The sequence below is a fragment of the Loxodonta africana genome, chromosome 2 (assembly GCF_030014295.1).
Source record: "Loxodonta africana isolate mLoxAfr1 chromosome 2, mLoxAfr1.hap2, whole genome shotgun sequence".
NCBI classification, from domain to species: Eukaryota; Metazoa; Chordata; class Mammalia; order Proboscidea; family Elephantidae; genus Loxodonta; species Loxodonta africana.
In genome coordinates, this window is record NC_087343.1 from 110,990,145 (window position 1) to 111,017,302 (window position 27,158).

General features: G+C 37.7%; 1 protein-coding gene across 15 annotated transcripts in view; it reads left to right on the forward strand.

The window, feature by feature from the left end:
* Positions 1–7,008, forward strand: part of PAM (peptidylglycine alpha-amidating monooxygenase) — a 338,792-nt gene extending 331,784 nt beyond the window's left edge. For 5 of the 15 annotated variants that reach the window (XM_064274462.1, XM_064274460.1, XM_064274508.1 and 2 more), the window contains 3 exons: positions 1,913–2,116; positions 5,143–5,199; positions 5,876–7,008. In XM_064274462.1, coding sequence (XP_064130532.1) covers positions 1,913–2,116; positions 5,143–5,199; positions 5,876–6,057 — 443 coding nt within the window. In that variant the 3' untranslated portion in view covers positions 6,058–7,008. The remainder of the gene's footprint in view (positions 1–1,912; positions 2,117–5,142; positions 5,200–5,875) is intronic. The other 10 variants (XM_023547920.2, XM_064274512.1, XM_064274475.1 and 7 more) reach the window with 5 other exon arrangements.
* The last annotated feature ends 20,150 nt before the right edge of the window (positions 7,009–27,158 follow it).

Here is a 27,158-nt window from a genome sequence, read left to right on the forward strand (position 1 = left end):
AATAGAGCCCAATCCTGGCTGTACCTTATAAAAGAAACTACATATAGCTGATACAACTATTGTCTTGGGTACAAGTAAACCCACTGAATGACAAGTAGAAAATGCAAGTTATTTACTTAGGTTATAACCACATTCAAACAGAAACAAACCCTTCCACTAATGGCAACAAGTTTCTTGAAAGTCAAGCTATTTATTGTCATTTTTCTGTTTAAATATAAAATGAGATTAAATATAAAGCAACTTGTATATTTTTTCTATAGTAACAAAGAAAAAGACAAAAAAAAAAAAAGCAGTCAGAAAGAATCGGAACATATTACTCTAATTTTCTCTTGAAAACTAAGACTCAGAAAGCTTTAATTTGAACCATTTAGGTCTGTGGGCCAGTACCTTTTCTTCTTTCCTTCTCAAGTTTCAAGAGCCACTCGAGTAGCTAAAAGAAAAGAAAGTATGGCCTTCCCTTAACCATGGTATAGGGAAGGCAGTGACGACTACAGGTCTACTCCTACGGATTCAAACAGTTTAAAAACAGAGGTCATCTGTGATATGGTGATAATAATATTACCTACTATATGCTTGGTGTGATGATTAAATGAGAACAATGCCTGACAAGGTGTATGTGCCCAATAGATATAATTAAGACTATGAAGAAGGCTGGTTTAGGGTGTGGAGGCAAAAATCTGGAGTCTGCCATTTGTTTTTATCATGGTGTTTACAGTGTCTCAAATAATTTGAGAAATGCTTTCTGGAAAAGTGTTCAGAAATTTTTAAGTCATGTCTACATATATTAAATATTAACTGAGGATTTTCTTGACCATGTTCAGCCACTTTTGCCAGCCATTTTGTCAACATTTCCATGAGGCCATGAAGTGTATTCTCTATCATAACGCAAAAGGGCACACCAAGAAATTGAAACTTCAGAAAACTTTTGAGCCTTTTGACAAACATGGCTGTGATTTTTAGCTGGGGAAATTCTTATTAGCATTTATACCATTAGGATTTCTGTGCAAACACACACACACGTACTTCTTGGGGGCAAGAATGTCTCAAGGCTCAATATCATTTTCAAGCAGGTAGTTATTAAGATCCCTGCAACAGCTTATATAGTTTTATTACATCCATTTCCAAACAATATTTTAGGACTGACACCTATGCAATACCTGCCAACATCATAGAAGAGTTGTATAAATTATTTTCATCTACAACAAAAGTATAGACAGTGCATCTGTCTACACTTATATTTTGCTGGGAACTTCAGAAAAGAACTTTCAACTGCACAGCAATGGGTTTGGTTTTTGGTTTTAGTTTATAATACTTGAATTAATAGTATATGGTGTACCAGTAATTCAGTGGACATGAAAAAGATCCGTAAATCTAAGATACATGGAAACAAATACTTATTAAGTAACTTCTGTGTGATAGACATTTACATTTAACAGTTTTATGAAAGAGGTATTATTATCATAGTTTTACAGATGAGGTAACTAAGGCCCAGATAATTGTAAGTAACTTGCCCAAAGTTACACAGCTAGTATATAGGAGAGCTGGGATTTAAGCCCAGGTTTGTTTGACTTCAGTATTGGCACCAATTCTTCTCCCTACATCTTGCTGCCTGTTAATTTGAACTTTGGGAAAATGCCAAAGGAGGATAGATATTTTGTGGAATTGTAGCTAAGTAGGGAGTAAAGGATAGAACCAAAGAAAATCATTTTGAAGATGAGAAACCATTCAGGGGAAATTACCAATTACAATACCTGCTGCTACTTTGGTAGATTCAGATATTAAAACATGAACTCCACGTGTTTTAGACTCAAGTTTTTTGTGAGCGGTTGTTCGTTTGACTGGGTCCGGGTGGGAGAGAGGGGTTTGTAATCTTTGAGTCAGTTGATTATTGTGAACTCTTCTTTCCCTGAAGAAGCCGAGGCAATTGTTGAAACCAAAATGGAGAACAAACCCACTTCCTCAGAATTTCAGAAGATGCAAGAGAAACAGAAAGTGTTCAAAGATCCAGGCTCGGGAGTGTCCGTTATTCTCATTACAACCCTTCTGGTTATTCCGGTGGTTGTCCTGCTGACCACTGCCATACTTATTCGGTGGAAAAAATCAAGGGCCTTTGGAGGCAAGTAAAATGAGCCCCTTGAACTTAGAACCTGCCTTTGGAAGAGTGTTTGGCCTGATTACTTTCAGGAGTTTGGTTGTGATTTTTTTTTTTCAGTGTCTTTTTTTTTTTTTTAATGCTCTACTTTTTTTGATGTTATTGTCTGTGTTCCAAGTATTGTCTGTAGTTAGCAACACAGTAGAAAATATATCTGGAGCCTCTGAAATTGGGATAGTTAGATTAAAATATAACCTTTGATATTGCCTTTTACCAACTGGTTTAAGCCCAATTAATGTCCGCATGTGAAATTGTGTAGACAAGTAGTATCAGTGTAAATTAGCTGAGGGGTCAGGGAAGAGAAGGAAATCCCTGCTGTTAGGAATGGGCCCAGCCTTACCTGGCCCAATTATTTTGGGATTTATTTTTTCCATCAGACTGAATTCTGACTTTAGCTCCTAGCTCCATGACCTTGGGCAAGTTACTTAATCACTCTAAACCACCAGTTTCTCATCTATATAAAAAAAAAGAAAAGTGTGGATAAAATACTTACCTCACAAGGGCATATGAGAATTAAATGAAATAATGTGTATAAAGCATTTTATCAGAGTACCTGGCACCTAGTAAGTGCTCAAATAATACTACCAATGATTGTGATGACATAAAAGTCATAAGAAATCATAAAAGATCCTGTCCTAAACTTCAACTTTCTCAAAGAACAAACTATTTCTATAATAAACCATTTGGTGGTTTTTAAATAGTTATAATATAGGTTACTGGTCTTCCTTAACTGAAAAAGGTAGGGTTCAATACTCAAGTCAGTATTTTCTCAAAGCATTATTACAGTATGGGACGTAGGAGCTGAATTTCTTTCAGGACATCCAAATAAATATTTAAATAAACAAATAACCTGACCAGCGATTCTCACCACTCAGTAGCAGTCCCCCTATCTGCATCCCCAGGTCCTAAGGTAAGGGCCTACAGCTGCGTCTGGGAAGGAGTCCGTGGATGGGGGTGAGAGGCAGCATTTTATCCGGAAACAACATCTGATCCTGTTTCAGACCAAGGTGGCCGTGGCAAGCATGCAGTGCCTAGGGCAAAACCTTGACACAGAAAAGGACGTGGAAACAAAAACCAGAGGATTCAATTTAACAAGTTGTGTAATGGAGTTTTTCTTGGACTTTTTTGTGCTTTTGATCCAAAAACTGGTAACACTCTGCAAAAATACAGTTAACTCTTCACAAAAAAGACTTTTATTCAGTCCCTGTTATGTGTCTGGAAATGTGGTAAGCCGGGGGCAAAGATAAATAAACATAGTCATTGTCTTTATGGAGTTAGATATTAGTTTCAAAAGACCAAGAGTCTTGTATGTTATGTTTACTGAATGTCCCCAGCACAAATAACAGTTCCAGGCACTAGGGGTTCAACAAACACCTGATGAAAGAATGAATGAATATATAAATGTAGTTCACAGAATAGATGACACATACAAATTGTAATAGAGGGTGGTAAGTGCAAAAAAAAATTTTTTTTTTTTTTAAGTGCAGTAATAGAGAAATATACGGATAAAAATGTGTGAGACATGGGGACACGTAGCCGGAATGGTGGTAACCAACTCAAACTTGAGACGGAGTGGTTAGGGAACCAAGAAGGTTTGGTCTCTCCCATTCGCTATTAAGTACCTGTGACATGGCACTGATTCCGAATGCTGAGTTTACAGGTGTGTTGAAAAGGTGGAGGAGCCAAGTTGAACCATATGAAATTGCCATGATTCAACCATTTTTTATTTAGAAAAAAAAAAAAACATTTTATATGGTTCAGTCTAATTCAAAAAGTAATTCAGCCTCTCACCTTTTTCCAACATTTGTTCTTCATAGATCTTATCCAGTCCATCCTAAGGTTTCTAGAAAATCGCATAAAGGATCTTTCTTTCATAGTGTATCAGCTCCATATCAGACACTGTGCTAGGAGTAGGGTATATAAAGCTAAGGTATGTCCTCCATCCTTGTGGAGTTTACAGTCTAATTTCTTTGTTATAATCTTACCAGATTCTTCTTCCCTTCTTGTCTATTTCCCCATCCACTCTTCTGCTTTTCCTCCATCTTCTTTCTGTCTTTTAGCCTTCTGCATGTCACTACCTCCACTCCTGGTTAGAGATATGAGAACCCCAAGCCTGGCTTCCCTGACAGCCCTTAAAGGAGTAATGGAAATATCGGGAGCCCAGTTTCTTTTAAGAAAAGAGAGTCGATCTTTCACAGACATAAGCAGCCCCATGGGAGCTTCGGGATCCCTTTTGAGCTTGGAAAATACTCCACATTTCTTCTCCTTTACCTTCACTTACGTCTTACTTAAGGAGCCCTGCTGGCACAGTGGCTGAGCACTCCGCTGTTAACCCATGGGCGGGCAGTTTGAACTCACCCAGAGGCTCCGCAGGAGAAAGAGCTGATGACCTACTCTCATATGTATTACAGCCTAAAACCCCTGCGGAGAAGTCCTGTTCTGTCCCGTAGGGTCGCCCCGAGTAGGCGTCGACCAACCGGCGCTCAGCAACGACGGGGCTGACTTCCCAGGGAAATGGTAGGCACGGATCCAAGGCTTCTCAAGCAGGATGTGTATGGTGTTTAATGGAAAGAGCAAATCATAAGACAAATATTCCTGAATTACAAAAACCAAAACTTTCAAATTTTTATAAACTATTGGAAACTCCGTGCACACCAGGCACTGTTCTAAGCACATCACTAAACCTCACAGATAGGTAAGGATTGTCCCTGACCGCTCTTTTCTCAAGTTGGAAATTGAGGCTCAGGGAAATAATTTATCTCCACTGTGCATTCTATAAAAGATAGTCAGGAGTCAAACCCAGCTCTGGCTTTTATCTATATCATAATGATATATTGTCTTTTTTCTCCCCCCCCCTCCTTAAAATTACATGCAGACAAGAGCGGGGCCTTGTTAATTATGTATAAATTCCGCATTTTCTGTTATAAGTTGAGCCTATGGATTGAGGAGGGTGATTGGGACTCATTTTGAAATGTGCCATCTCTGTCTAGCAGATTCTGAACACAAACTCGAGACAAGCTCAGGAAGAGTGCTGGGAAGACTTAGAGGTATGCCTGTGACCTTTTAGAATCCTTTACTTCAAGTTTTGTTCAGAGTCAAAAAGCTCATGCCTTTTAAACAGCAAGGAAATATTTCATATTTTATCTCTGGAAATTGAACTCCATACGTGTGCGCTAGCATTCTCCCAGTGTCAAATCCAGAATGCAAGACGTACACTAAAGTATGTGGCTCTGGCAGCAGATTTCCCAGTTTTGTTCTTCCACCTTGCCATTCTGCAGTATCTAATTCTCTTCCCCTGCCTTTTATCTGAATTCATTTGTCTTTAGTAAATTTTCTGTCACTCCTGTCAGTATGTCCGTGCTTGCCATGGTAAAAAAAAATGGTAAAGATAACCTTTTTATAAAGTCATTGAAATGAAGAGCTGCACGAGGGAGCCAGAGAGCCTAGAAAAAGCAGAAGGTGAAAATGAATCTGAAATATTCCTGCAGAGGAACAGTCCTGAGGCACTTCCTTCTCCCCTTTCTTTTAATAGGTCTGTAGAGTAGCATCTATCTGGCTCTGGAGGATAAGTTTCTCTGTATGCCACTTTTTCTTTTTTCGTGTATCTGTCCTTTCTCATTCCCCAACTTCTGACATTGTTTACCATTTAAGAATTGACAAGGAAGCTGAGACTCACTTGTGCAAACCTTACCTCAATTCTGCATTGTTGTTTGCTTCACTTAGGAAAAGGAACTGGAGGCTTAAACCTTGGAAATTTCTTCGCAAGCCGCAAGGGTTACAGTCGAAAAGGGTTTGATCGCCTTAGCACTGAGGGAAGTGACCAAGAGAAAGACGAGGATGACGGAAGTGAATCAGAAGAGGAGTATTCTGCACCTCTGCCCATGCCGGCACCTTCCTCCTCCTGAAAACCAGGCTTTGATTTAGGTTGAGCGAGATTTTACCAAGTATGCCAGATTCCTTCCCTTTAGCACGTTTAAAGTTTTGTGTATTTAATTGTAAACTGAACTAGTCTATGTGGGACTGTACACATTTTATTTACTTTCTTTTGGTTTGGTTGGCTTCTGTTTCTAGTTGAGGAGTTTCCTGAAAGTTCATAACAGTGCCATTTTCTTTATATGAACATAGAATAGAGAAACAGTCCTCTTCTTCCATCACAGTACTAATTTAAATGATGGAATGTTTGCTCATTTACATTTTTGAGACTTTTCTGTGGATGTAAATAACCCCACTCTCTGCTTGAACACAGTATTTCTCCATAGCACTTCCATTGCCAATGTCTTTCTTTGGTGCCTTTCCTGTTCAGCATTCTCAGCCTGTGGCAGTAAAGAGAAACTTTGTGCTACATGACGATAAAGCTGCTAAATCGCCTTCTATTTTTTTAAAATCACTAACATTATATTGCAATGAGAAAAAGAAAAAAGTCTCTATTTAAATTCTTTTTTTAGTTTTCTTCAGTTGGTGTGTTTTTGGGATGTCTTATTTTTAGATGGTTACACTGTTAGAACACTATTTTCAGAATCTGAATGTAATTTGTGTAATAAAGTGTTTTCAGAGCATTAGCTGTCAGTGTATTTTGCAATTTTTGCATATTTGCAAGGTTTTGTATACAACTTTTGTAATAACTACACAAACCACAGATATAGTAAAACTTTCTCAATGTCTTCAACCAGAAGAAATGTGTTGTATAAAATATCGAAGATATTTTGTTATGTAGCCAGTATAAATTGAATACCAGACTAAGAATTTATATACATATGTAAAACCAGACTTTCTTTTAACGTTTAAACAGGGTTCTTGCCTGTGTATCAGTCAGAGGGCAAATACTTTAATAAAAGGTGATCATAGCTAAGAGGAAACCTGTGTCTCAAATTACATATGTAAATGAATCTATCAGTATAGGTTACTATTCATAGTTTTCCAAGAAAAATAATTTACGCAAACATCATTTGTTTATTGGACTATTCATCTATTACAGTGATTATAAATTATGTTTAAAACATCTTTTTCAGAGTCTATCAGTGCAATTTAGTATGCACCTGATAATTTTGCTTTTTATAATAATCGGACTCTAGAATCTTTTCTTCAAGAGGCCTGCTTGCAAGTCAGGCATCTTTCTTATTAGTTTGTGGAATACTAGAGATTTAATTGACTGACCACTACTTTGTGAAAAAAAAAAAAATCTTAGAATATCTTCCATCTGTATTATTTAGAAAAAAAAATCTAACTTAACCTAGATTTCCATTTTTCCCTTGATGGAAAGATTTCTTTACTTCCTGTATCTTTACATCAACTTCTTGTTAAAACTTAATTTAGGTATGCTCCCCAAGTAGAAGTTTCACCTCTTTATGATTTTTGCCTTCTTCCTTCTCAAATGAAGACTGTATCTTTCCTGTCCCTGAGCCCTCCTTTATTCTCCTTTTTCTACATCAGTGGTAAATATGTTGAGTGTCATAACAACACTGTTTTGATGTGTGCTGGGGTATTCCTCATATATTATACACCCACTCCTCACTTTATCAGCATAGTTATATTCCAAAGATCAAGTCATCATGTGAAAAATCAGTGTTATGAAAAAACGGAGGATGACCACATCAAATCACAAAATGGAGGATGACCAGATCATTACATAACTGCCAAACCACTGAGAATCATGGCACAGCCAAGTAGACACATAACCTTAAGCATCACAGCCAGTGTTACTCTCACCTCACATCTTGGTGTTCCTTACTGCCAAACGTACATAGTTAATGCACAAAATTGTCCAATAGTAGATTTTTTTACTATTGTTATAAACGTGAAATGTCAGATAATGAGATAGTCGATAAGTGAGGAACACGTGTATATTTTTATTTCAGCATCAGAATTAATGTCGAGTGCCCAAGGTACGTGTTAGGTTGGCTTTGATGCTTTTCAAATTTGCCTACATTGAGGAATTTAGTTGACTAGCAAAAAGCCATCTTTTGTAGTGCAGTATTTAATCATGGGGCCATTAGCTACAATTTTTTATGTTATTTACAGCTAGCCTTGTTCCTAAACAGTTTTATGATGGTTTAATGGATGCAAAATATAGATCAAAGTGATAAATTGTAACGTGAGAAAGAAAAAGGAAAAACAAAGATTAAAATGGAAAAATTGATACAGGAACAATTCCTATTACACCTGCTCATGGAGAACAAATTTGCCTCCAAACTTTCTAGTACCTCATTAAATAAAACTTGATTAGTTGCATAATTCATGAGTCTATTAAACATTTAGTATTCCTAATACGAAGACCAGAAAGAATTTGCTCCTAAGAATCTTCTAACTAAAGACGAATACATATTATAGATCTGTTTCTTACATATGCCCCTTGATATAATCACGACATTATAAAAAGGGAAATTGAAGGGAAAAAAAAAATTACTGGGGGCATTAGAATCCTGACCTAGTTCTGCACCCTTATTTTTCTCACCTGGCTTACTTAAAGATGATAGACTATAAATGAGCAAACTGCATTGCCTTCAGGCGATCTCTCCACTGATTGTTGTAGTTTGCTGAACTTCATTTACTGAGTCAGTTTGAGATTCATTTATTGAGACATTGGGAAGTGCCCAGAGGAATGGTTCCCAGCCTTGGCTTTAGGAGAATCACCTGAAGAATTTTAGAATCCCTTCAGAGATTCTCATTTAGCTGGCTTACAGTGGGATACAGGCATCCATCATATTTTTAAATTTCCCCAGGTGATTCTAATGTAAGCTCTCCTCGAAAACCACTGTCTTTGAGAATGGCTATTCTACCTTGATACTTCCGACAAGTAGATAGCTATATTTTTATATAAATCATAGTTTGTAAATGAAGAGATAAGACGGGTCTGAGGTGTTTTGATATAGTTGTTAGTACCAAGATCAGAATGCCTTAATTGTTCAATGTACTAAAAAACCAAACCCCTTGCCATCGAGTCCATTTTGACTCATAGTGACCCTATAGGAAAGGGTAGAACTGCCACATAGGGTTAGCAAGGAGCAGCTAGTGGATTTGAACTGCCGACCTTTTGGTTGGCAACTGTAGGTCACTGTAGCTCTTAGCCGTTGTGCCACCAGGGCTCTGTTCAGTGTATTAAAGGGGATAATTAAAATGGGCATAATTGATTCGTTAAAAAACCAAGGGGAGACAGCTGTGCTTTGATATACATATCAAATATATATATTTACATTTAATTATCCAGAGAACATAATTTTGAGAAATTAAAATAATAGCTTGTCATTTGCTGAGTTGTTCCTGAATTATAATATGCATAAAATCTTTTCTAAGCCATCTTCCTTAGTTTATTAGATCAACATATTCTTTTTCAAAATACCCATGCATCTTTAAACTTTCACCCAAATGTTATGTAAATTGAATATGGAAGAAGCTGACCAGCAAAGCAAGACATAGACATTGTATTAGGGCTTATTCCCCAGACTGTCACCTACCCAAAAGCTCAAAGCTGATGAAACTCAAAGTTAATACAGTCTGTAACAGTACATCTCAGATTTCAGTGTAGATGAGAATCGACTGAGGTACTTACTTTTAAAGGGATGATTGTTGGCCCCATTCTCAGAGATTCTAATTCACTACATCTGGGTTGGGGCCCAAAGACCTGTGGTGGTTTGCATTCAGGTGTTGTATGAACCATCTTCAAGAAACATAATCCTATAGAGAGTAGCTGAGCCTTAAAAAGAATTATTGGGCACACAAAATCATTTCCTTAAATATCTGATCTCTGTAGAGGGATGGTTCAGCCTGGAAGTCACCATCACAACCCCAGTTCCTCAAACCAAAATCATAAAAAACCCAGATGCAAATTATCTTCCGGGTAAGAATTTACCTACCAGCTTCTCCCTTTAATCCTCTAAACACTGATTATTCCACCAGGGAAGATAATTCACATGCTTAGAAAGCCCACTAAGGGGCCTTCCTAGAGCATCCCTTACTAAAAGCAACAAAAACAAAATACAAACGATACCTTCAGCAGGTCACCATACTAGACTTTTTTTTAAATTTTTGAGTCACATAAAAGGCAAGAATCAACCAAACCAATTTGTTGTGTTTGTCCAGTATCATGATGTAATAAGGAAGCATATTCCTCCCAGAGAATATGTTGATGATGGTAAATATGACTCCACCTCAAAGCCTTAAAAATTTTGAAACACCAGCACATACAAATGTCAATTATGTTTCGAACAGAAGATATGAAAAAAGAAAATGTATTTTCTGTGATTTGAATTCACGTAGATAATTTGCCAGCATACCAAAGAAGTTTACCAATGAAAATTCGATAATAAAGTACAAAAGTTCAGGCAAGAAGGCAATGGGATGACATATACAGAGCACTGAAGGAGAAAAACTGCCAGCCAAGGATCATATATCCAGCAAAACTCTCTCTGAAATATGAAGGCAAAATTAAGAAAACTCTCTCTGAAATATGAAGGCGAAATTAAGATATTTACAGATAAACACAAGCTTAGAGAATTTGCAAAAACCAAACCAAAGCTACAAGAAATACTAAAGGAAATTGTTTGGTCAGAAAACCAATAATATCAGATACCAGCACAACACAAGGTCACAGAACGGAATATCCTGATATCAACTCAAAGAGGGAAATCGCAAAAACAAATTAAGATTAATTAAAAAAAAATGCTCAAAGTACAAAAGTTCAGATATAGCAAGACAGAAAATTGTAAAAACAAGTTGACAGTAAAAGAGAGGACCCTTTTCATTTCTGAACAAAAATGCATTTCCTCTTAAAATGAGGATGCTTTACTTATTTCCTCTGTCATACTATAGCATTCTTTATGCCTTTAAAAAAGTACTGTCTGGGAAACTGAAGGGTAAGTTGGGTCCTTTTTGATCCTTGTCCCAGCCTCACACCTCTTTGTGTAATAATTTTATATTCTCAGTAGGAGACTTCTCATCATAATTAGGGTTAGAAAGATCAGAAATGCCAAATTTTAGATTTGATTATTTCATATACCATCGTATTAACCAAGTTTCTTTAGTAGTAAATCACAAGAATTCAAACAGATTTAAGGAAAATAATTATTACTATTATTAATATTTATTGAGCCACATAGCTGAAAAATTATGCTAATCAAGCTGCGCATGGCTAGATCCAGGGACTCATATGATGTAATCAGAATTCTGCTTTCCTCCATCCCTTAGTTTGGCCTTCTTCTGTATGGTGTTCACTATCATGCATACTCTATATGGTAATAAATGTGACAGCCAGCAGCTTTAAGTTTAAATCCTACCAGCATTAACTCTGAGGTTCGATACCTTCTCTGCTCAAGAGTTCCAATATGCTGACTGAGTGGCTTGATTTGTTTATGTGCCAACCTCAAAAGCAGTCGCTGTGGCCATGGGAGGTGTGATGCTCAACTAGTCAGACCTTGGTTACGTGTCCACCAAAGGAACCAGGGGGCAGAGTCAGCCCCACAGTAACCACATTGATGAGTCGGAAAGCACTCGTTTCTCCAAGAAAACTTTGGACACTGTTGCCAATTGGAGTCGGAAAGCACTCGTTTCTCCAAGAAAACTTTGGATACTGTTGCCAATTGGATAAGAGTACATTCTGGGAAATAAAAAATAGCAGATACTCACTTCTGTTATATGATATTAAGATCTTAAGAACTTAAGCATAATACTTCTCAGATAAAAGGGTTTAGTGAAATAGGTATCTCTGTGTCATTAAATTATTACATAAAAAAGGAACATTGAGCGATTGTCTATACCAATGTATATATGAAGAAAATAGCCTCAAAAATATTAGTGTGATGCTAAAGTTTATGCCACAAACAATATCGAATCCAAGAAGTAATGTTACACCTTGGCTTCAAACAATAATAACAACAACAACTGTATATATATATATGTAAGGCAAAGAGTAGAAATTTGAGGTCTATAAGCTGTCTTCATACTATGATTTCTGGCCAACCAAGGTTGATGGAAATAGGTAGCTTATAATCAATAAAAGAGACAGCTGCTTTAGTTACAAAAAGGTAAACCAACAAAATTTGGGCTTTGTTCAGTTCTACTTATTGAAAAATAAACACACAAGCAAATTATGATGTCTTTTGTCCCAAATTTTTCTCTGAAAATTTCAAAACTACAGAAGTGTTGAAGACTATTACAATGAATACTCATATATCCTTCACTTAGATTCACCAGTTGTTAACATTTTGCCATGTTTGTTTTATCTCTCTCATACACACACACACACCCCTAACATACTTATTTTTGCTGAACTATTTGGAAATAAGTTGTAGACATCATGACTTTTACCCTAAATTTTAAAACATGTTATCACCTAAGAACTAGGACATTTTCCTATATAACTACAAAACCATTATTATATCCAAGAAATTTAACACTGATTACTTAATATCAACCAGTATATAGCCCATATTCAAATCTCCAATGTCCCCAAAATGCCCTTTGGAGCTTTTTATTTTTGATCCAGGATCCAATTAAGATTCACATAATGCATTTGTGTATCATATCTTTTCAGTTTCCTTTAAAGTAATTCTCTTGCCATTTTTTCTTCCAAAACATTTCATTTCTTAAGTGTTCAGGCTACCTGTCTTGTACAATTACTCACAGTCTGGATTGATTTGTTTTTTCATGATTAGATTCATGACTCTGATGTTGTCTAGTTTCTACTGCCTAGTATTATTTGAGGTACATAATGTCAATTTGCTTCAATTTTGGTGATGCTAAATTTGTTTACTTAAGTAAGATGATGTCTCTAAACCTTTCCATTGTAAATGTTCCATTTCCACTTTGTCTTTAGAAAGTAATCTGAGTAAAAATACTTTAATACCATGTGAATATCCTGTTCCCTAACAGCATTTTACCCCTTGATAGTCTTTTCTTGAATCCATAATTTGGGGGAGGGGACCTTAAATAATGATGATTTTCTAATTTTATCATTTTATCTTCAGGTATTAGCTCGCATTCTTCTGTTAATGACTGAGAGTCTTAATGTTCCACCCTAAGAGATATTGGCAGCATCCACTCAGGAGGATAAGGCAATCCCCTCGTTTTATTTGTAAACAGTATGGACTGCTCCCCAAACTCATGGTACAAATGGTCAAATACTATCTTGGGCTGGGTTCTCTAGAGAAGCAAAACCAGTAAAGCATATAAGTATATATAGAAAAAAGAGAGATTTATATCAAGGAAATAGTTCCTGTGATTGTAGAGGCAGAAACATCCCAAGTTTGTGGATCAGGATAGAGGTTTCTCCTGATTCATGTAGTCGTAGGGGCTGGTGAAGCCAAGATCAGCAGGCTGGAGAGCAGGGCTCTTGCTCACCAGATGTGAAGATCAACAAATCCCAAGATCAGCAGGTAAACTGCTATCTCAAGTCCCAAGAACTAGAAGTCAGACAAATTGGAGGCCACTCCAGGATCCAGAGAGGGCAAAAGCCGGAACATCCACTTATATTCAGATGCAGGCCACACGCCCAAGGAAACACCCTTTCAACTGATCGGCTACTGGCAGCAGATTTCATCATGGGAGTGATCACATATAAACACTGAGAAACATGGCTCAGCCAAGTTGACTCACAATTCTTAACCATCACAAATATCTTTTATTTTCCTACTTAATTGCTCAAGTCCTCGGCATTATCAGCCTTTGAGAGTTTGCTTTCACCCTCCTTTCTTACTCTAGGATTGTTAAAAAAAAAAAAACAACTCAGGTCCCAAAAGGAGAATATGCCGCACAGGATTAGTAGGTTTACAGTTGCTACAGAAGAATATTTAAGTCTGATTCTGCCAGGCTGCGACTGCTTTTTGCTGCCTCATGATGTCGCTGATAATGACTGTTCCCTAGCCAGTCCTAGGAAAGCTGCTGCTCCTTTGCTACCCTGAGGCTGCCAAAACCCAGGCTCCTACTGAGTGCTATACTTAGTATCTGAAGGCCAACGTTTTAGTGTTGGGCTTGCTCTCACTCTCTCTCCATTTTTTTCCCCAATCATTTATGACCTTTAGTTACCAAATTCCTACCACAGAATCTTAACAGAAATCTTAACAGCTTTCTGCAATCCAACCACAAAGTACTTCAATATCCAGTCTCTGCATTCTGCTTGTACTACGGTATATTGTCAGTGTCTTTCATGGTAACTTGAATACATCATAAGTTGGAGACTACCTGCATATGATGGAAGCCAGTGTTGGGCACTTTTAGTTCATGCACACAACCACCTTCTCCGGTCCTAACAGGCCTGTGAGTCCTGGGTCAAAGCTGATTCTCATATTTGTACCTCGTGGACACAGAACCACCACCTGCCTCCACACACACACTTATATCCATAAAACCCATTGCCATAGACTCTATTCCAATTCACAGCAACCCTATAAAAAAAACCCCTATAGGACAGAGTAAAATTGCCCCTAGGGTTTCCAAGGCTGTAATCTTTAATCTTTACGGAAACAGATTGCCACACCTTTCTCCCAGGATCGCCTGGTGGGTTCCAACTGCCAACATTTCAGTTAGAGGCCAAGCACTTTACCACTGCGCTCCTTCACGCACCTATTGCCTTTGAATCAATTCTGACTCCTAGCAACCCTATAGGACACAGTAGAACTGGCCCATAGGGCCTCCAAGGAGTGCTGGTGGATTCAAACTGCCATCCTTTTGGTTAGCAGGCATAGCTCTTAACGACCGCACCACCAGGGCTCCCTCACACCTATAAAATAATAAAAAAAAAAAAAAAACCCAGTGCCGTCGAGTTGATTCCGACTCATAGCAACCCTATAGGACAGAGTAGGACTGCCCCAGAGAGTTTCCAAGGAGCACCTGGCAGATTCGAACTGCCAACCCTTTGGTTAGCAGCTGTAGCACTTAACCACCACGCCACCAGGGTTTCCCACACACCTACACTAGGGGTCAAAAGCTGTTCCTCTTAAACCTTCAAACACCACAGAATTCCATCATCCCTTGCTTCCCAGAGACTGGGGCTGTTTGCTCCCTGTATTCTTGCTAAGGGAGACTTCCTGGTGATTCCTAAGTATCCCAACCCTACCTAGCCAAGGACACTTCGCTCCATAATTCAGAAGTGATTTCTGACAAATATTTGCCATTCAGGAAACATCTCTGAATGTCTCACAAACTAAAAACTCTCGCAGAAATGTAATCACTCACTGAGTATCCAATTACAAACATTAATAGATAAAGAAATTGAGACCCAAAGAAAGAAATTGACTAGTGTAGTTATACTAACGCCAATGTCTCTTTGGTTGATTTAGTTTTGGGCACTTCAATTTTAGAGTTTACTTTTCTGTAAAATATATAGTATTTTCCACAAGTCAATAGATTCACAGAAATCTTTAAGCATTTCAAGCTTCAAAAGCCCTGTTCTGAGCCTTCTTTTACCTCTATTTGAAATAAAGAAATCCCTTCTTAAAAATGCAACCACAGTTTTCATATCTGGATAAAATATGTGCCCAGGCCCAAGGTCACCTAATAAAATATTAAATAAATTGGAAGGCAAACAATTCATTCAACAGATTGAGCTTCATTATCCACAAAACAGAAAGATGAAAAAGGCACAGTTCTTGTCCTCAAGGGTTTGTACTAGTAGTAAAAAAAAAAAAGAGAGCTAAAATAAGCCCTTAAACCATTGCAGTATAAGATGTAAGAGGAACACATGCAAAACAGTATCAGATATCTGACCGAAGAGCACTGAGGCTTCAGAAGGAAGATGATGGTTGAGTACTGAGAGGAGAGTTAAGGGGGAAAATGCTGGCTATATTAAGGGATTAGTAGTAGGGCTAGGTTCTTTAGAGCTCAGGGTCAATTTAGGAGAGCAGTGGTAGATGGGCTGGAAAGCCAGGTTCGTGCAACAAGAAAGATTTCAAAACCCTGAAGAGAAATTTGAATTTAACTGTATTCGGACATGTGACTTTATGTATTAATATACTGGGGTCTGCTAGTACAAGTTAAAAAAAAAAAAAGTTTTCTCTATTGAACTGGAAAAGGAAAAACAAATTACACTTGTAACCTAATCTCAAATTAGTCCAAGTTCTTAGGAAATGAGGTTTTGTTCTTTATGTATCTTGGATAAAAGTCCTTTATCAGATATATAATTTGCAAATATTTTCTTGCAGTATGTGGGTTGTCTTTTCATTCTCTCAACGGTGTCTTTTGAAGGGAGGTTTTTAATTTCTATGAAGTCCAATTTATTTTTTTTTTCCCAGCAGTGCAGGATTCACAGAAATCTTTAAGAATTTCACAGAGGCTCTGAATTTTGTGTTTCAACCCAGAAAAGAGGTGAATAACAATGAAATTTCTATTCCCAGAGGCAGTTGCATTCTTACTTCTCCAGCCTCACTTCCTCCCACTCTTTCCACAATCCTCACTCCAAGAGGAGCCATTTTAAACTTTTTCAAATGGCCGTGTCCTTGCTGCTTTCCAAGTTTCTAGGCATTTTTCCAACTGCCTAAGAAGGCTTCTCCCATCAAAGCTCCTATTTCACTGGGTTATAATTATTTAAGAAAGAAAGAGAAATTTATTGACTCATTTGTTTATAAAAATGCCAGGGTAAGTGGATCTAAGGCACAAAGGATGACATCATGGATCAGGGCTCTCTCTCTCCCAATCTCTCCTCTCAATCTCTCTCTCCTTCTCTCTCTCTCTCTCTCACACACACACACACACACACAGAGCCCTGTTTTTCTCTATGTTGATTTCGTTCTCTAAAATGTGCTTTCTATGTGATTGAAATTTGCCTTTGGAAGATGTCTATGAAAATTTAAGTAGAAAGACCTGCCCCTACCCCACTCTGCCATGTCTACATCAACCCTTCAACTGGATTCAGAATCACAAAAATATTTTGCCTTTGTTTTTCAGAAATTACAATGGATTTGCAGAGCTCTATCCAGCATTTCTCCTTATAGCTCACTCATGAGTGAGGAAAACTTTTCCTTGAAGCCTCTGAGAAACGTTCCCTCACTGGCACTGCATAGCTATTTCTGAGCTAATTTTTAGCAAAGGAAATGGTATTTTTTTTAGACCACTCAGGCCCATGCAAAAAGCTTGAGTGGGATCAGTTTCCCCTATGATCTAAGGCTGGGGATGTGGTAGGCACCTAATCAAAATCAGGATTCAGATAGGAAGGAAGAAGAAAAATGGTTGCTGGGTAGGGAACCAACATTTCACCAAAGGCTGGTTGCAGTCATGTTTAGAGAAGAAAATTCACTGCAGTAAGTGTGAAGTGAAGGATCAGAGAAGGTGTGCATTAACGGTCAAGAAGGCATGAGACTCATTGGTAACTGTTCGTGGAAAAAAAATTCTGTTTGGATGGGTCTCTAGTAGTTAATTCACTTCTTAATCATCCTAGAATCTCTCTAAAAATCAAATATTGAATAATTATCTCAATATGTTGTTGATTCTCTTCCAATAAGAATTCCAGAAATAACAAGAATTTAATAAAAGTTCCAAAAAACAAGACGCTGACAGTTGAAAGTATACACTGAAATAATAGCTGCAAAATATTGCTTCAGTACCAAAACTACTGAATTCCAGACCAAAGTTTATAGAAGATTTTAGTGTTATTTTCACATCTGTATATGTAAGTATTTAAACTCTTTATCATGTTATTTTCTTCAAAATATATCCTTTACCATAGTATATCTTTCGATAGTTAGCTAGATTAAAAATAGATACATAGATTATAGACAAATAGATGATAGATCAATAGATGATTGATTGATAGGCTGACAGTTGTAGCCCCCCCCCCATAAAAAAAGTAGCAGGAAGGAACAAAAAAGGGAGGGAAGAGAGAGGCGGGAACAGTCACATATATAGGTTTGTAATAAGGGCTTCTTCAGGATAGTTATTATAGTGTGGTAAATACTGACACCTGGTGGTAATACTAAGTAAAAAATTCATGTGGATTTGTGCACTCATAAATTAGGTGAATAATGGTTCTGTCTTCAAAAAGAAAAATTTAAAATGCTGCTAGTCACCCATTTGTTTTATCTACGTCATGTCAAGCATCCAGGCATCTGAAAATATCTGGAATTTCAGGTGTCACATAGATACTTGCGGTATTCATACCCTCTTTACCAAGAAAGTCACTATTAACACACTGAAACGATTAAAGTGTGCTCGGCTTGGGTACTGAAAACAGGAGGCTCATTTTAAATACCCAGTCACTGTCAAAGAGGTTAAATGATGAACGGTTACAGTACAGTCCCGTCTAATTAGATTCCTGGCTACATTTATACAGACCTACATTGGATTGTCTCTTGTTTAAATTAGTACACCAAGCAATTAGCCAACACATCTTCATTGAGCACCTACCCAACATTGAGCTCTATGTAAGGTACTACATAGAATTATAGGTAGGACCTGGTTCCTGCCCTTAAAAAAATTACAGCCTTATTGAAAAGAAATGACTAACAAACAAGAAAACAATCAGAGAACCCTATAAAACAGGACTATTATGAATAACATAGAGTAACTGCTTTAGTTTGCTCAGAAAATGAAACTACGAAGACTGGATTTGTCAAGCAGGATTTACTGAAGCAGATAGGATTTGAGCTGGGCTTCTAAAAACAGGTGGTATAGAATGTGAAAGGGTAAAGGGATATAGAAGAGATTTCAGATGATGGGGATACAATGAGTGACAATTAGAATGGACACAGCAAACCCATGGAATGGTGTCTTGATAAAGGGGGTATGTTGGAAAATAGCGGAACACTATACGGCAGTTTCAGAGTAAGGAGACTTTATAAGACTTCTATTTGATATGGCAAGAAATAGAGAGCCTTAGAAAATTTTTCAGTTGGTAGTGATACAATAAAAGTTGTGATTAAAGAGGTGAATGTGGCAGTGGACAGAAGCCTAACTGGAAGGGGTATGGGGTGAATGAGTCAGAAACATCACTGAGTAAGTTTATGAAGTAAAATGATGTAGGAGGGTGGCAGTGAGAACTTAATGGAAAGGATGGCTATGAGATATTTCCAAGGAAATACTGACAGGACTTGGAGATTGTCTAGATGTAAGGGAATGTAACCCAGAGAACTGAGTCAAAGATGACTCCAAGTCATTGACAAGTTAGCTGATGAGGGCAGACTAGCATACATTGACTTAGAAGTAATATTAAGACATTTAGGTATAATTAGCAAGTGAACAATTAGATCTACAGAGCATAACACCAGGGGAGTGAATGACACACTGGTTTGGGAATTATCAACATAAATGTGATAGCTAAGCCTAAAATACTGTGATGCATTCCAAGATCTTCTAACTTGTAGACTGACATATGAAAAATGGAAAGTGGTTGTGCTCTGACCAAGGCAAAATGTTCTCAATGAGTTTGTGTCCTGCAGAACCAATCTTTGAGGTCCGTAACAGTACATTGGGGAACTGAAGGTGGAGTAGGGAAGGGAGAATAAGTGAACTGTTACATGCGGTACCATACCACACATGCGTAAATACTAATTCTGCATTTCTATGAATACTAGTAACTAAAAAATGACCTCTATATAAAATAAATTTGATCAATTCCTGTACCATATATGAAAAGACAACCCACAAAATGGGAGAAAATATTTGCAAATCATATATCTGATAAAAAGTTTGTATCTAGATATAAAGTTCGTATCTCTATATAAAACTCTTATAACTCAATAATAAAAAGATAAATACCCCAATTTTAAAAACAGGCAAAGGATTTGAATAGATATTTCCCCAAAGAAGATATACAAATGAAAGTATATTAAAAAATGCTCAATATCATCAGCCATTAGGGAAACGCAAATCAAAACCACATGAGATACCACTTCACAACCAAGAGATGGCTATAATCAAAAGGCAGACAATAACAAATGTTGGAAAGCATGTGGAGAAATTGGAACCCTTGTATGTTGCTGGTGGGAATGTGAAATGGTATAGCTCTTTGGCAGTTTCTCAAAAAGTTAAACATGAAGTTACTGTATAATCCAGAAATTCTACTTGTGGTATATATCCAAAAGAAACAAAAACACAAATGAGTGCAAAAATTTGTTCACAAGTATTTATAGCAGCATTCCTCATAATAGACAAAAAAGTGAAAACCACCCAAATGTCCATCAACTGATGAACAAATAAAATGTGATCTATTCATACAATGAAATATCATTCAGAAATAAAAAGGAAAGAAGTAAGGATATATACTCTAACAGGGATGAACCTTGAAAACATTAAATACTAAGTGAAAGAAGCTAGTCACAAAAGTCCACGGATTGTATAATTTATATGAAATCCAGAATAGGCAAATCTATACAGACAGAAATTATATTAGTGGTTGCTTAAGGCTAGAGGATAGGGGAAGACTAGAAAGTGACTGCTAATGGGTATGGCGTTTCCTTTTGAAGTGATGAAAATATCTTAAAATTAGATTGTGATGATCGTTGCATAACTCTGTGAATACTAAAAACTGCAGGACTGTATACATTAAATGAGTGAATTTTATAGCACATGAATTATATATCGCAATAAACCTTAAAATCCATAACCCATTGCCATCAAGTTGATTCCTACACATTGTGACAGAGTAGAACTGCCCCCATAGAGTTTTCAAGGAACACCAGGCAGATTTGAACTACAGACCCTTTGGTTAGCAGCACTTAACCATTACACCACCAAGGTTTCCATATCTTAACCACAGCACCATCAGGGCTCCTTTACATCTCAATAAAGCTGTTTAAAAACAAAACAAACAAAAAAAACTGTAACTGTAAAGATACAGCTATTGGTCTGGAGCAAATGAGAAAGAAGGAAACTGAAGACTCAAAGAAGCAAACAGTTTATAGGACTACTGTATTTTTACGCAAATAGCACATACCTTCTATGTTTGTTTGCCAACCATTCCCTCCCCCCTCAAGGTATTTTTGTAAGTGCACTATACTAATTTTTTTTCACAGCAACATGTAAAAGAAATAAAAATTGGCATAGCAGTGCTTATGAAAATATCTCGCTGGAGGGAGGGAGCGGCTGGCAAACAAACATAGAAGGAGTGCATTATTTGTGTAAAAATATGGTAATAGCCTACCCAAACCATGGCCTCATCTATACTGAGACCAGAAGAACTAGATGGTGCCTGGATACCACTACCAACCATTCTGACCAGGGACACAACAGATGGTCCCAGATAGAATGGGAGAAAAATGTAGAACAAAACTCAAATACTTAAAAAAGTCCAGACTTACTGGGCTAGTAGAGACTAGAAAAAACTCCTTCAACTATTGTCTTGAGTTATCCTTTCAACTTTGAACTAAAACCACTCCTGGAGGTCACCTTTCAGCTAAATAAAAGATTGGCTCATAAAATAAACAATATCACATGTGACTACTGTGCTCCTTTAAAAAATGATCCATATGAGACCAAACGGTCAACATTTTACTCTAAAGCAAAGATGAGATGGTAAGAGGGAGGGGCAAGGAAGTTAGATTAGTGGAAACAGAACAAGCAGAATGGAAATAATGAGAATGTTGACACATTGTGAAAAATGTAACAAATAAAAAATGTCACTGAACAATATGTATTAAAAAAAATTTTTTTATGTATAGACATTGTTAAATGAGGAACTAATTTGCTGCGTAAACTTTCACCAAAACTATAATATTTAAAAAAAAAAATTGAAATTATCTGTAAGCCAGGTAATTCATTACTCATCCCCAAGGCTTGAGAATCCCTGGTCACATGAGAGCATGGCCACAGCTGGCCATAGAGAAATGCATTCATGGCTTCCAAAACTGAATCATGATTCCTTTTAACACTAAATCATTCAACTACTACCAACAGCCTCACTAAGATAATTCCCCAGCTACAGCCTTGTGAAAACACACTGTACATGTCCTGCTTAGGCCAGCTCTGTGATTTTGAATAAGCAGGCACCTTACTCCAAGGTCTCCCCTCAACATTGTCCACCTAGTGCAGGGAAAGACCCGGAGACATGGGAAAGCTTTTGCTCTGCGTGGAAGTCCGTGTCCCACATCAGAATTTCCCTGCCTGGTGTTGTCCTTCTGCCATGGATAAACCCCCTTTCTAAGACAGATACCCCCATACTTTAGCTTTCTTGGCTCAGGAAACCTCAGTCTGTGGGACTGAAAACTTAAAGGACAGAAGGCCTCTCAGACGGGAGAGATGTGAAGCTAGCTATGGAAAGAGCTGAGTATGTGTTGGTGATGGTGAAAACAGAAAACATCCAGCTTTCTGCTTTCTTGCTGCCTTCAATGCCCACTCCGTGTTGCCCAGTTACACACGCCCTTCCACCCGTTCATCACAGTTGGAGTAGCACGCTCTGCAGCTGGCACCAAATACCACTTCCTCTTCTGAGTGAACTGAAACGTCATATTGCTTCAGCAAAGCCTTGTACCCCAGTGACCTTGATAATTTAGGTATCTTAGTAAGAATTATGTACAAAGCTAAGATTTCCTAAATTCTATTATTTTCTGACAAGAAATCAAAGGCAAATTTAGAATTAAAGGCTAATGACCTCAGGTTTCTAAGGTAGAATAAAAGATATTACAAAGAATTTCCAATCTTTGTTCAAAAAAAGAAAAAAGCCTTCTCTCCAGTTTTGCAAATTGTAAATTGAGGTGAAAGTAGGAATGTGACTTTGGAACAAACTCAGAAATTCCATATAAATTACATTGGATTGTAAATTCCTTAACAAAGTACTATGCGATTGCAAAATAAGTTATTGCAGAGACTAATATTTTGCCTTATCCAGTCCCCACAGATAAGCATGAGATTCTTGAGAACTTGCCTACTTTATTTTTAGCCCCTTAAATGTGGTATTAGCATCAGTTCTATCCATCAAAACGGGGGCGGAGGGGGGGAAGGTGGGATGCCCTGCTGCCATCATTCATAAAGCTAGGAGACTTACTTGAGCATCTGTTTGCTCTGCCAGGTAAACAATGACATGGAGTACGTATAATCAATCACCACGGATTGCTGCCTCAGCAATGATTAACAAAAAGCGTGCAGGTCAACAGCAAGTGTAGACCTCTGCAGCAAAGAGAACGTCTTGTCCTCCCCAAAGGAACACATATTAACTAAAGTTTTATTTTGGAGAATTCAGAACTGTGTGTAAATGAATGTTGAATTACTTCACCCCAAACACAAGACTCATAGCTAAATGTCTATGCAACAGATCCACCTGGATGCATAATAGCATCTCGAACTCAACATGTTCAAAATTGAACTTTCTTCCCCAAACCTGCTTCTCCCATAGTCTTCTTTATCTCAGTGGCAACTCCATTCTTCCTGTTATGCAAGCAAAAGAAGTTTGGAGCCATCATTGACTCTCTCTTCCTCTCAGTGGTCGCATCCAGTATGTCAGCAAATTCCGTTAAATCTAGCTTCAAAACATAACAGATACTAACCATTTCTGCTTCCATTGCTACCAACGTCACCATCATCTCTCATCTGAATTATTGCAATGACTTCCCAACCAGTTCTCCCTTGTTCTCTCAGTCCATTATCAACCAAGCTGCCAGTGATTCCCTTAAGCATACGTGAGATCACACCACCTTCTCAAATATCTTCAGTGAGTTCTCAAATTACTCAGGCTAAATACAGTCTGTACAATGGCCTACAAGGCATGAAACAGTTTACCCCACCTCTCACCTCTCTGACCTCATCTCCTATATACTCTCTCTTACTCTGTTCTAAGTACTCTGCCTCCTTGCTCTTCCTCAAAAACACCAGAGCCGGGAATACCTCAGTGCTTTTGCACTTGCTATTCCTTCTCTTTGGAATGCTACTCCTCCAGGTAAAATCATGGTTCACTTCCTCACCTTCTTCAAAACATTATCCACCTGTCACCCTCTTCTGTACTTGCTTTTTCTGCTCCCCTTTATGTTCCTGAAATCATCCATAATTTTTTTTTGTAGCTGTATTCATTTTCACTGTTGTACTCTATTGTATGAATATACCACAATTTATTCACCCATTCTATGGGGAAACCCTGGTAGCGCAGTGGTTAAGTGCTATGGCTGCTAACCAAGAGGTTGGCAGTTCGAATCCGCCAGGTGCTCCTTGGAAACTCTATGGGGCAGTTCTACTCTGTCCTATAGGGTTGCTATGAGTGAGAATTGACTCAACGGCAGTGGGTCTGGTTTTTTTTTTTTGGTTATTGTTCATGGATATCTGGGTTGTTTTCAACATTCTGGTATTAAAAAAATCCTACTAAAAACATTCTTGAAAATATTTCCTGGTGCAAAATTGTTGGATTATAGGTTTGCACATCTTCAGGTTTATTGTGTAATGCTAAATAGTTTCCCAAAATAGTTGTATTGATTTATACTCTCTCACCAATAATGTATAACTGTATTGTTTGTTCTACCTGCTTGCTAATGCTTTCATTTCCAACCTTCTTCAGCTGCATCAAATGTGCAGCCAAGACCACTCCTTTATTTGAAAAGCTGGTTTTAGTGCTCAACTTAGCTCTCTAAGTCCCCAGTTTCCCATAGTATATGGCTTCTTAATATTCCCCTCAAAATTTGACACCTCACCTTTGTACTCAAGTAGATTTTTAAAATTGTTTATCCATCATTCTAAATTGTTTACTGTAGGAGGATCATTTAGGGTGCCTAAATCCACTGAATTGTCAGACAATTACCAATTTTTTTTTTTTTTTTACTGATATTGAGAAAGAATAAAAGTAAAGCACTAAAGAAGACTCTGGGGAAAATGATACTGGTGAGGAGTGAGCTTCTTGGCTCAAGTAAACACATAAGACTATGTGGGCAGCTTCTGTCTGGAGGGGAGATGAGAGGGCAGAGGACAGAAGCTGGCTGATGGAAACGGAATACAGGGTGGAGAGAAGGAGTGTGCTGTCTCATTAGGGGAAGAGCAACTAGGAGTATATAGCAAGGTGTACATAAAATTTTTTATCGAAGACTGACCTTATTTGTAAACTTTCACTTAAAACACAATAAAAATTTTAAAATTTTTTTTAAAGGAAAAAAAAAAAGAATACTGTGGGCATACAAATCCTCTCCTTTGGTGAGCATCACTAAAAGAATGCCCCATGTGGAAAGGGGATCAAATCTTTTAAAAGATACATTTTGCTAGAATTGTATTTATTATGAGCTTCCTCTTAGGGTGCGTTCTCAGGATCCATGTGGGGTTCACCGAGGTAGCAAAGACTAAGAAGGCGGTGACCCCCCTCAAGGTCAGAAGCATCAGGCAGTGTAACACATCCTGTAAGCCATTCCTGAATGCAGAAACCTGGGGAGGTTTCAGAAAATATCAGCATGAGCCATCGGGCAAAAAACATCAGAATCTCTGGGGGTGGGGACTGTGCATATTAGTTTCTAGAAGCTCCTCAGAGGTTCTAGTTGCAGACAGCGTGAGTCACAGCCCTTAGTCACCTGCCTAGTTAAAAATGGTCATCTCTGGCCCGAGCCATGGAATTCCCAATTCAGTTGAGCTCAGGTTTTTGCATATTTAATCAGCTCCTAGGTGATCTGTAATGTCATGGAAGTTTGAGGACCAATGCATATAGAAAAGGTCCATTCAACACGATGAACAATATTTAAATAGGATCAAGACACCTCATTGAATGTCCCAGTTCTTTCAACTTCCATGCAACTCTGGCATGGCCCTGGATTCTCTGAGCCTCAATTTTCTTTTCTGAAGGAGGTATTAATATCTACCCTGCCAATTTCACCAAGCTGCTTTGGGGTTCATATAAGATGAGATGTGTATTAGAGCTTTGCTAGTTAAAAAACAGCCATACTAAACACAGGATAACCTTACTCTCATCAGAATAATATGCCCTTTCACATGAGATAAAAAGAACGTATCATCCCTACTGTAACCACGTCAGGTAAAATCAGCCATCATCAAACATTATTAAAACTATGTTTTAGTTTGTGATCAGTATGGGTTAACAGTATACTATAAGTTCCATTCTTAAAGCCTAAGGAGTTTTGCCACTGATTTCCTTCTAGCTATGAATGAATCTGCTGCTATTTTGTCTATGCCAAGAATTCTGGAAGACAGCTACCTGGCCAACTGACTGGAAGAGATTCATATTTATGCCTACTCCCAAGAAAGGTGATTCAACCAAACCTAGAAATTATTGGACAATATCATTAATATTATGTGCAAGTAAAATTTTGCTTAAGATCATTCAAAAGCAGCTGCAGCAGTATACCAACAGGAACTGCCAGAAATTCAAGTTGGATTTGGAAGAGGATATGGAACCAGGGATATCATTGCTGATGTCAGACGGATTCTGGCTGAAGGCACAGAATACCAGAAAGATGTTTACTTATGTTTTATTGACTATGCAAAGGCACGAAACTGTGTAGATCATAACAAATTATGGATAACATTGCAAATAATGAGAATTCCAGAACACTTGATCGTACTCATGAGGAACCTGTACGTAGATCAAAAGGCAGTTGTTTGGACAGAACAATGGGATACTGAGTGGTTTAAATTCAGGTAAGGTACATCGGGGTTGTATCCCTTCACCACACTTATTCAATCTGTATCCTGAGCAAATAATACAACAAGGTAGACTATACAAAGAAGAATGCAGCTTCAGGATTGGAGGAAGCCTCATTAATAACCTACATTATGCAGATGAGACAACCTTGCTTACTGAAAGTAAAGAGGATCTGAAGTACTTACTGATGAAAGATCAGAGACCACAGCCTTCAGTATGGATTACACCTCAACATAAAGAAAACAAAAATCCTCACAATTTGACCAATAAGCAACATAATAATTAACGGAGAGAAGATTGAAGTTGTCAAGGATTTCATCTTATTTGGATCCACAATCAACACCCATGAAGCAGCAGTCAAGAAATCAAAAGACATGTTGCATCGGGCAAATCTGCTGCAAAAGGCCCGTAAAGTGTTAAAAGGCAAAGGTGTCACCTTGTAGGCTAAATTGAGCCTGACCCAAGCCATGGTGTTTTCAATTGCCTCATATATATGCAAAAGCTGGGCAATGAATAAGGAAGACCAAAGAA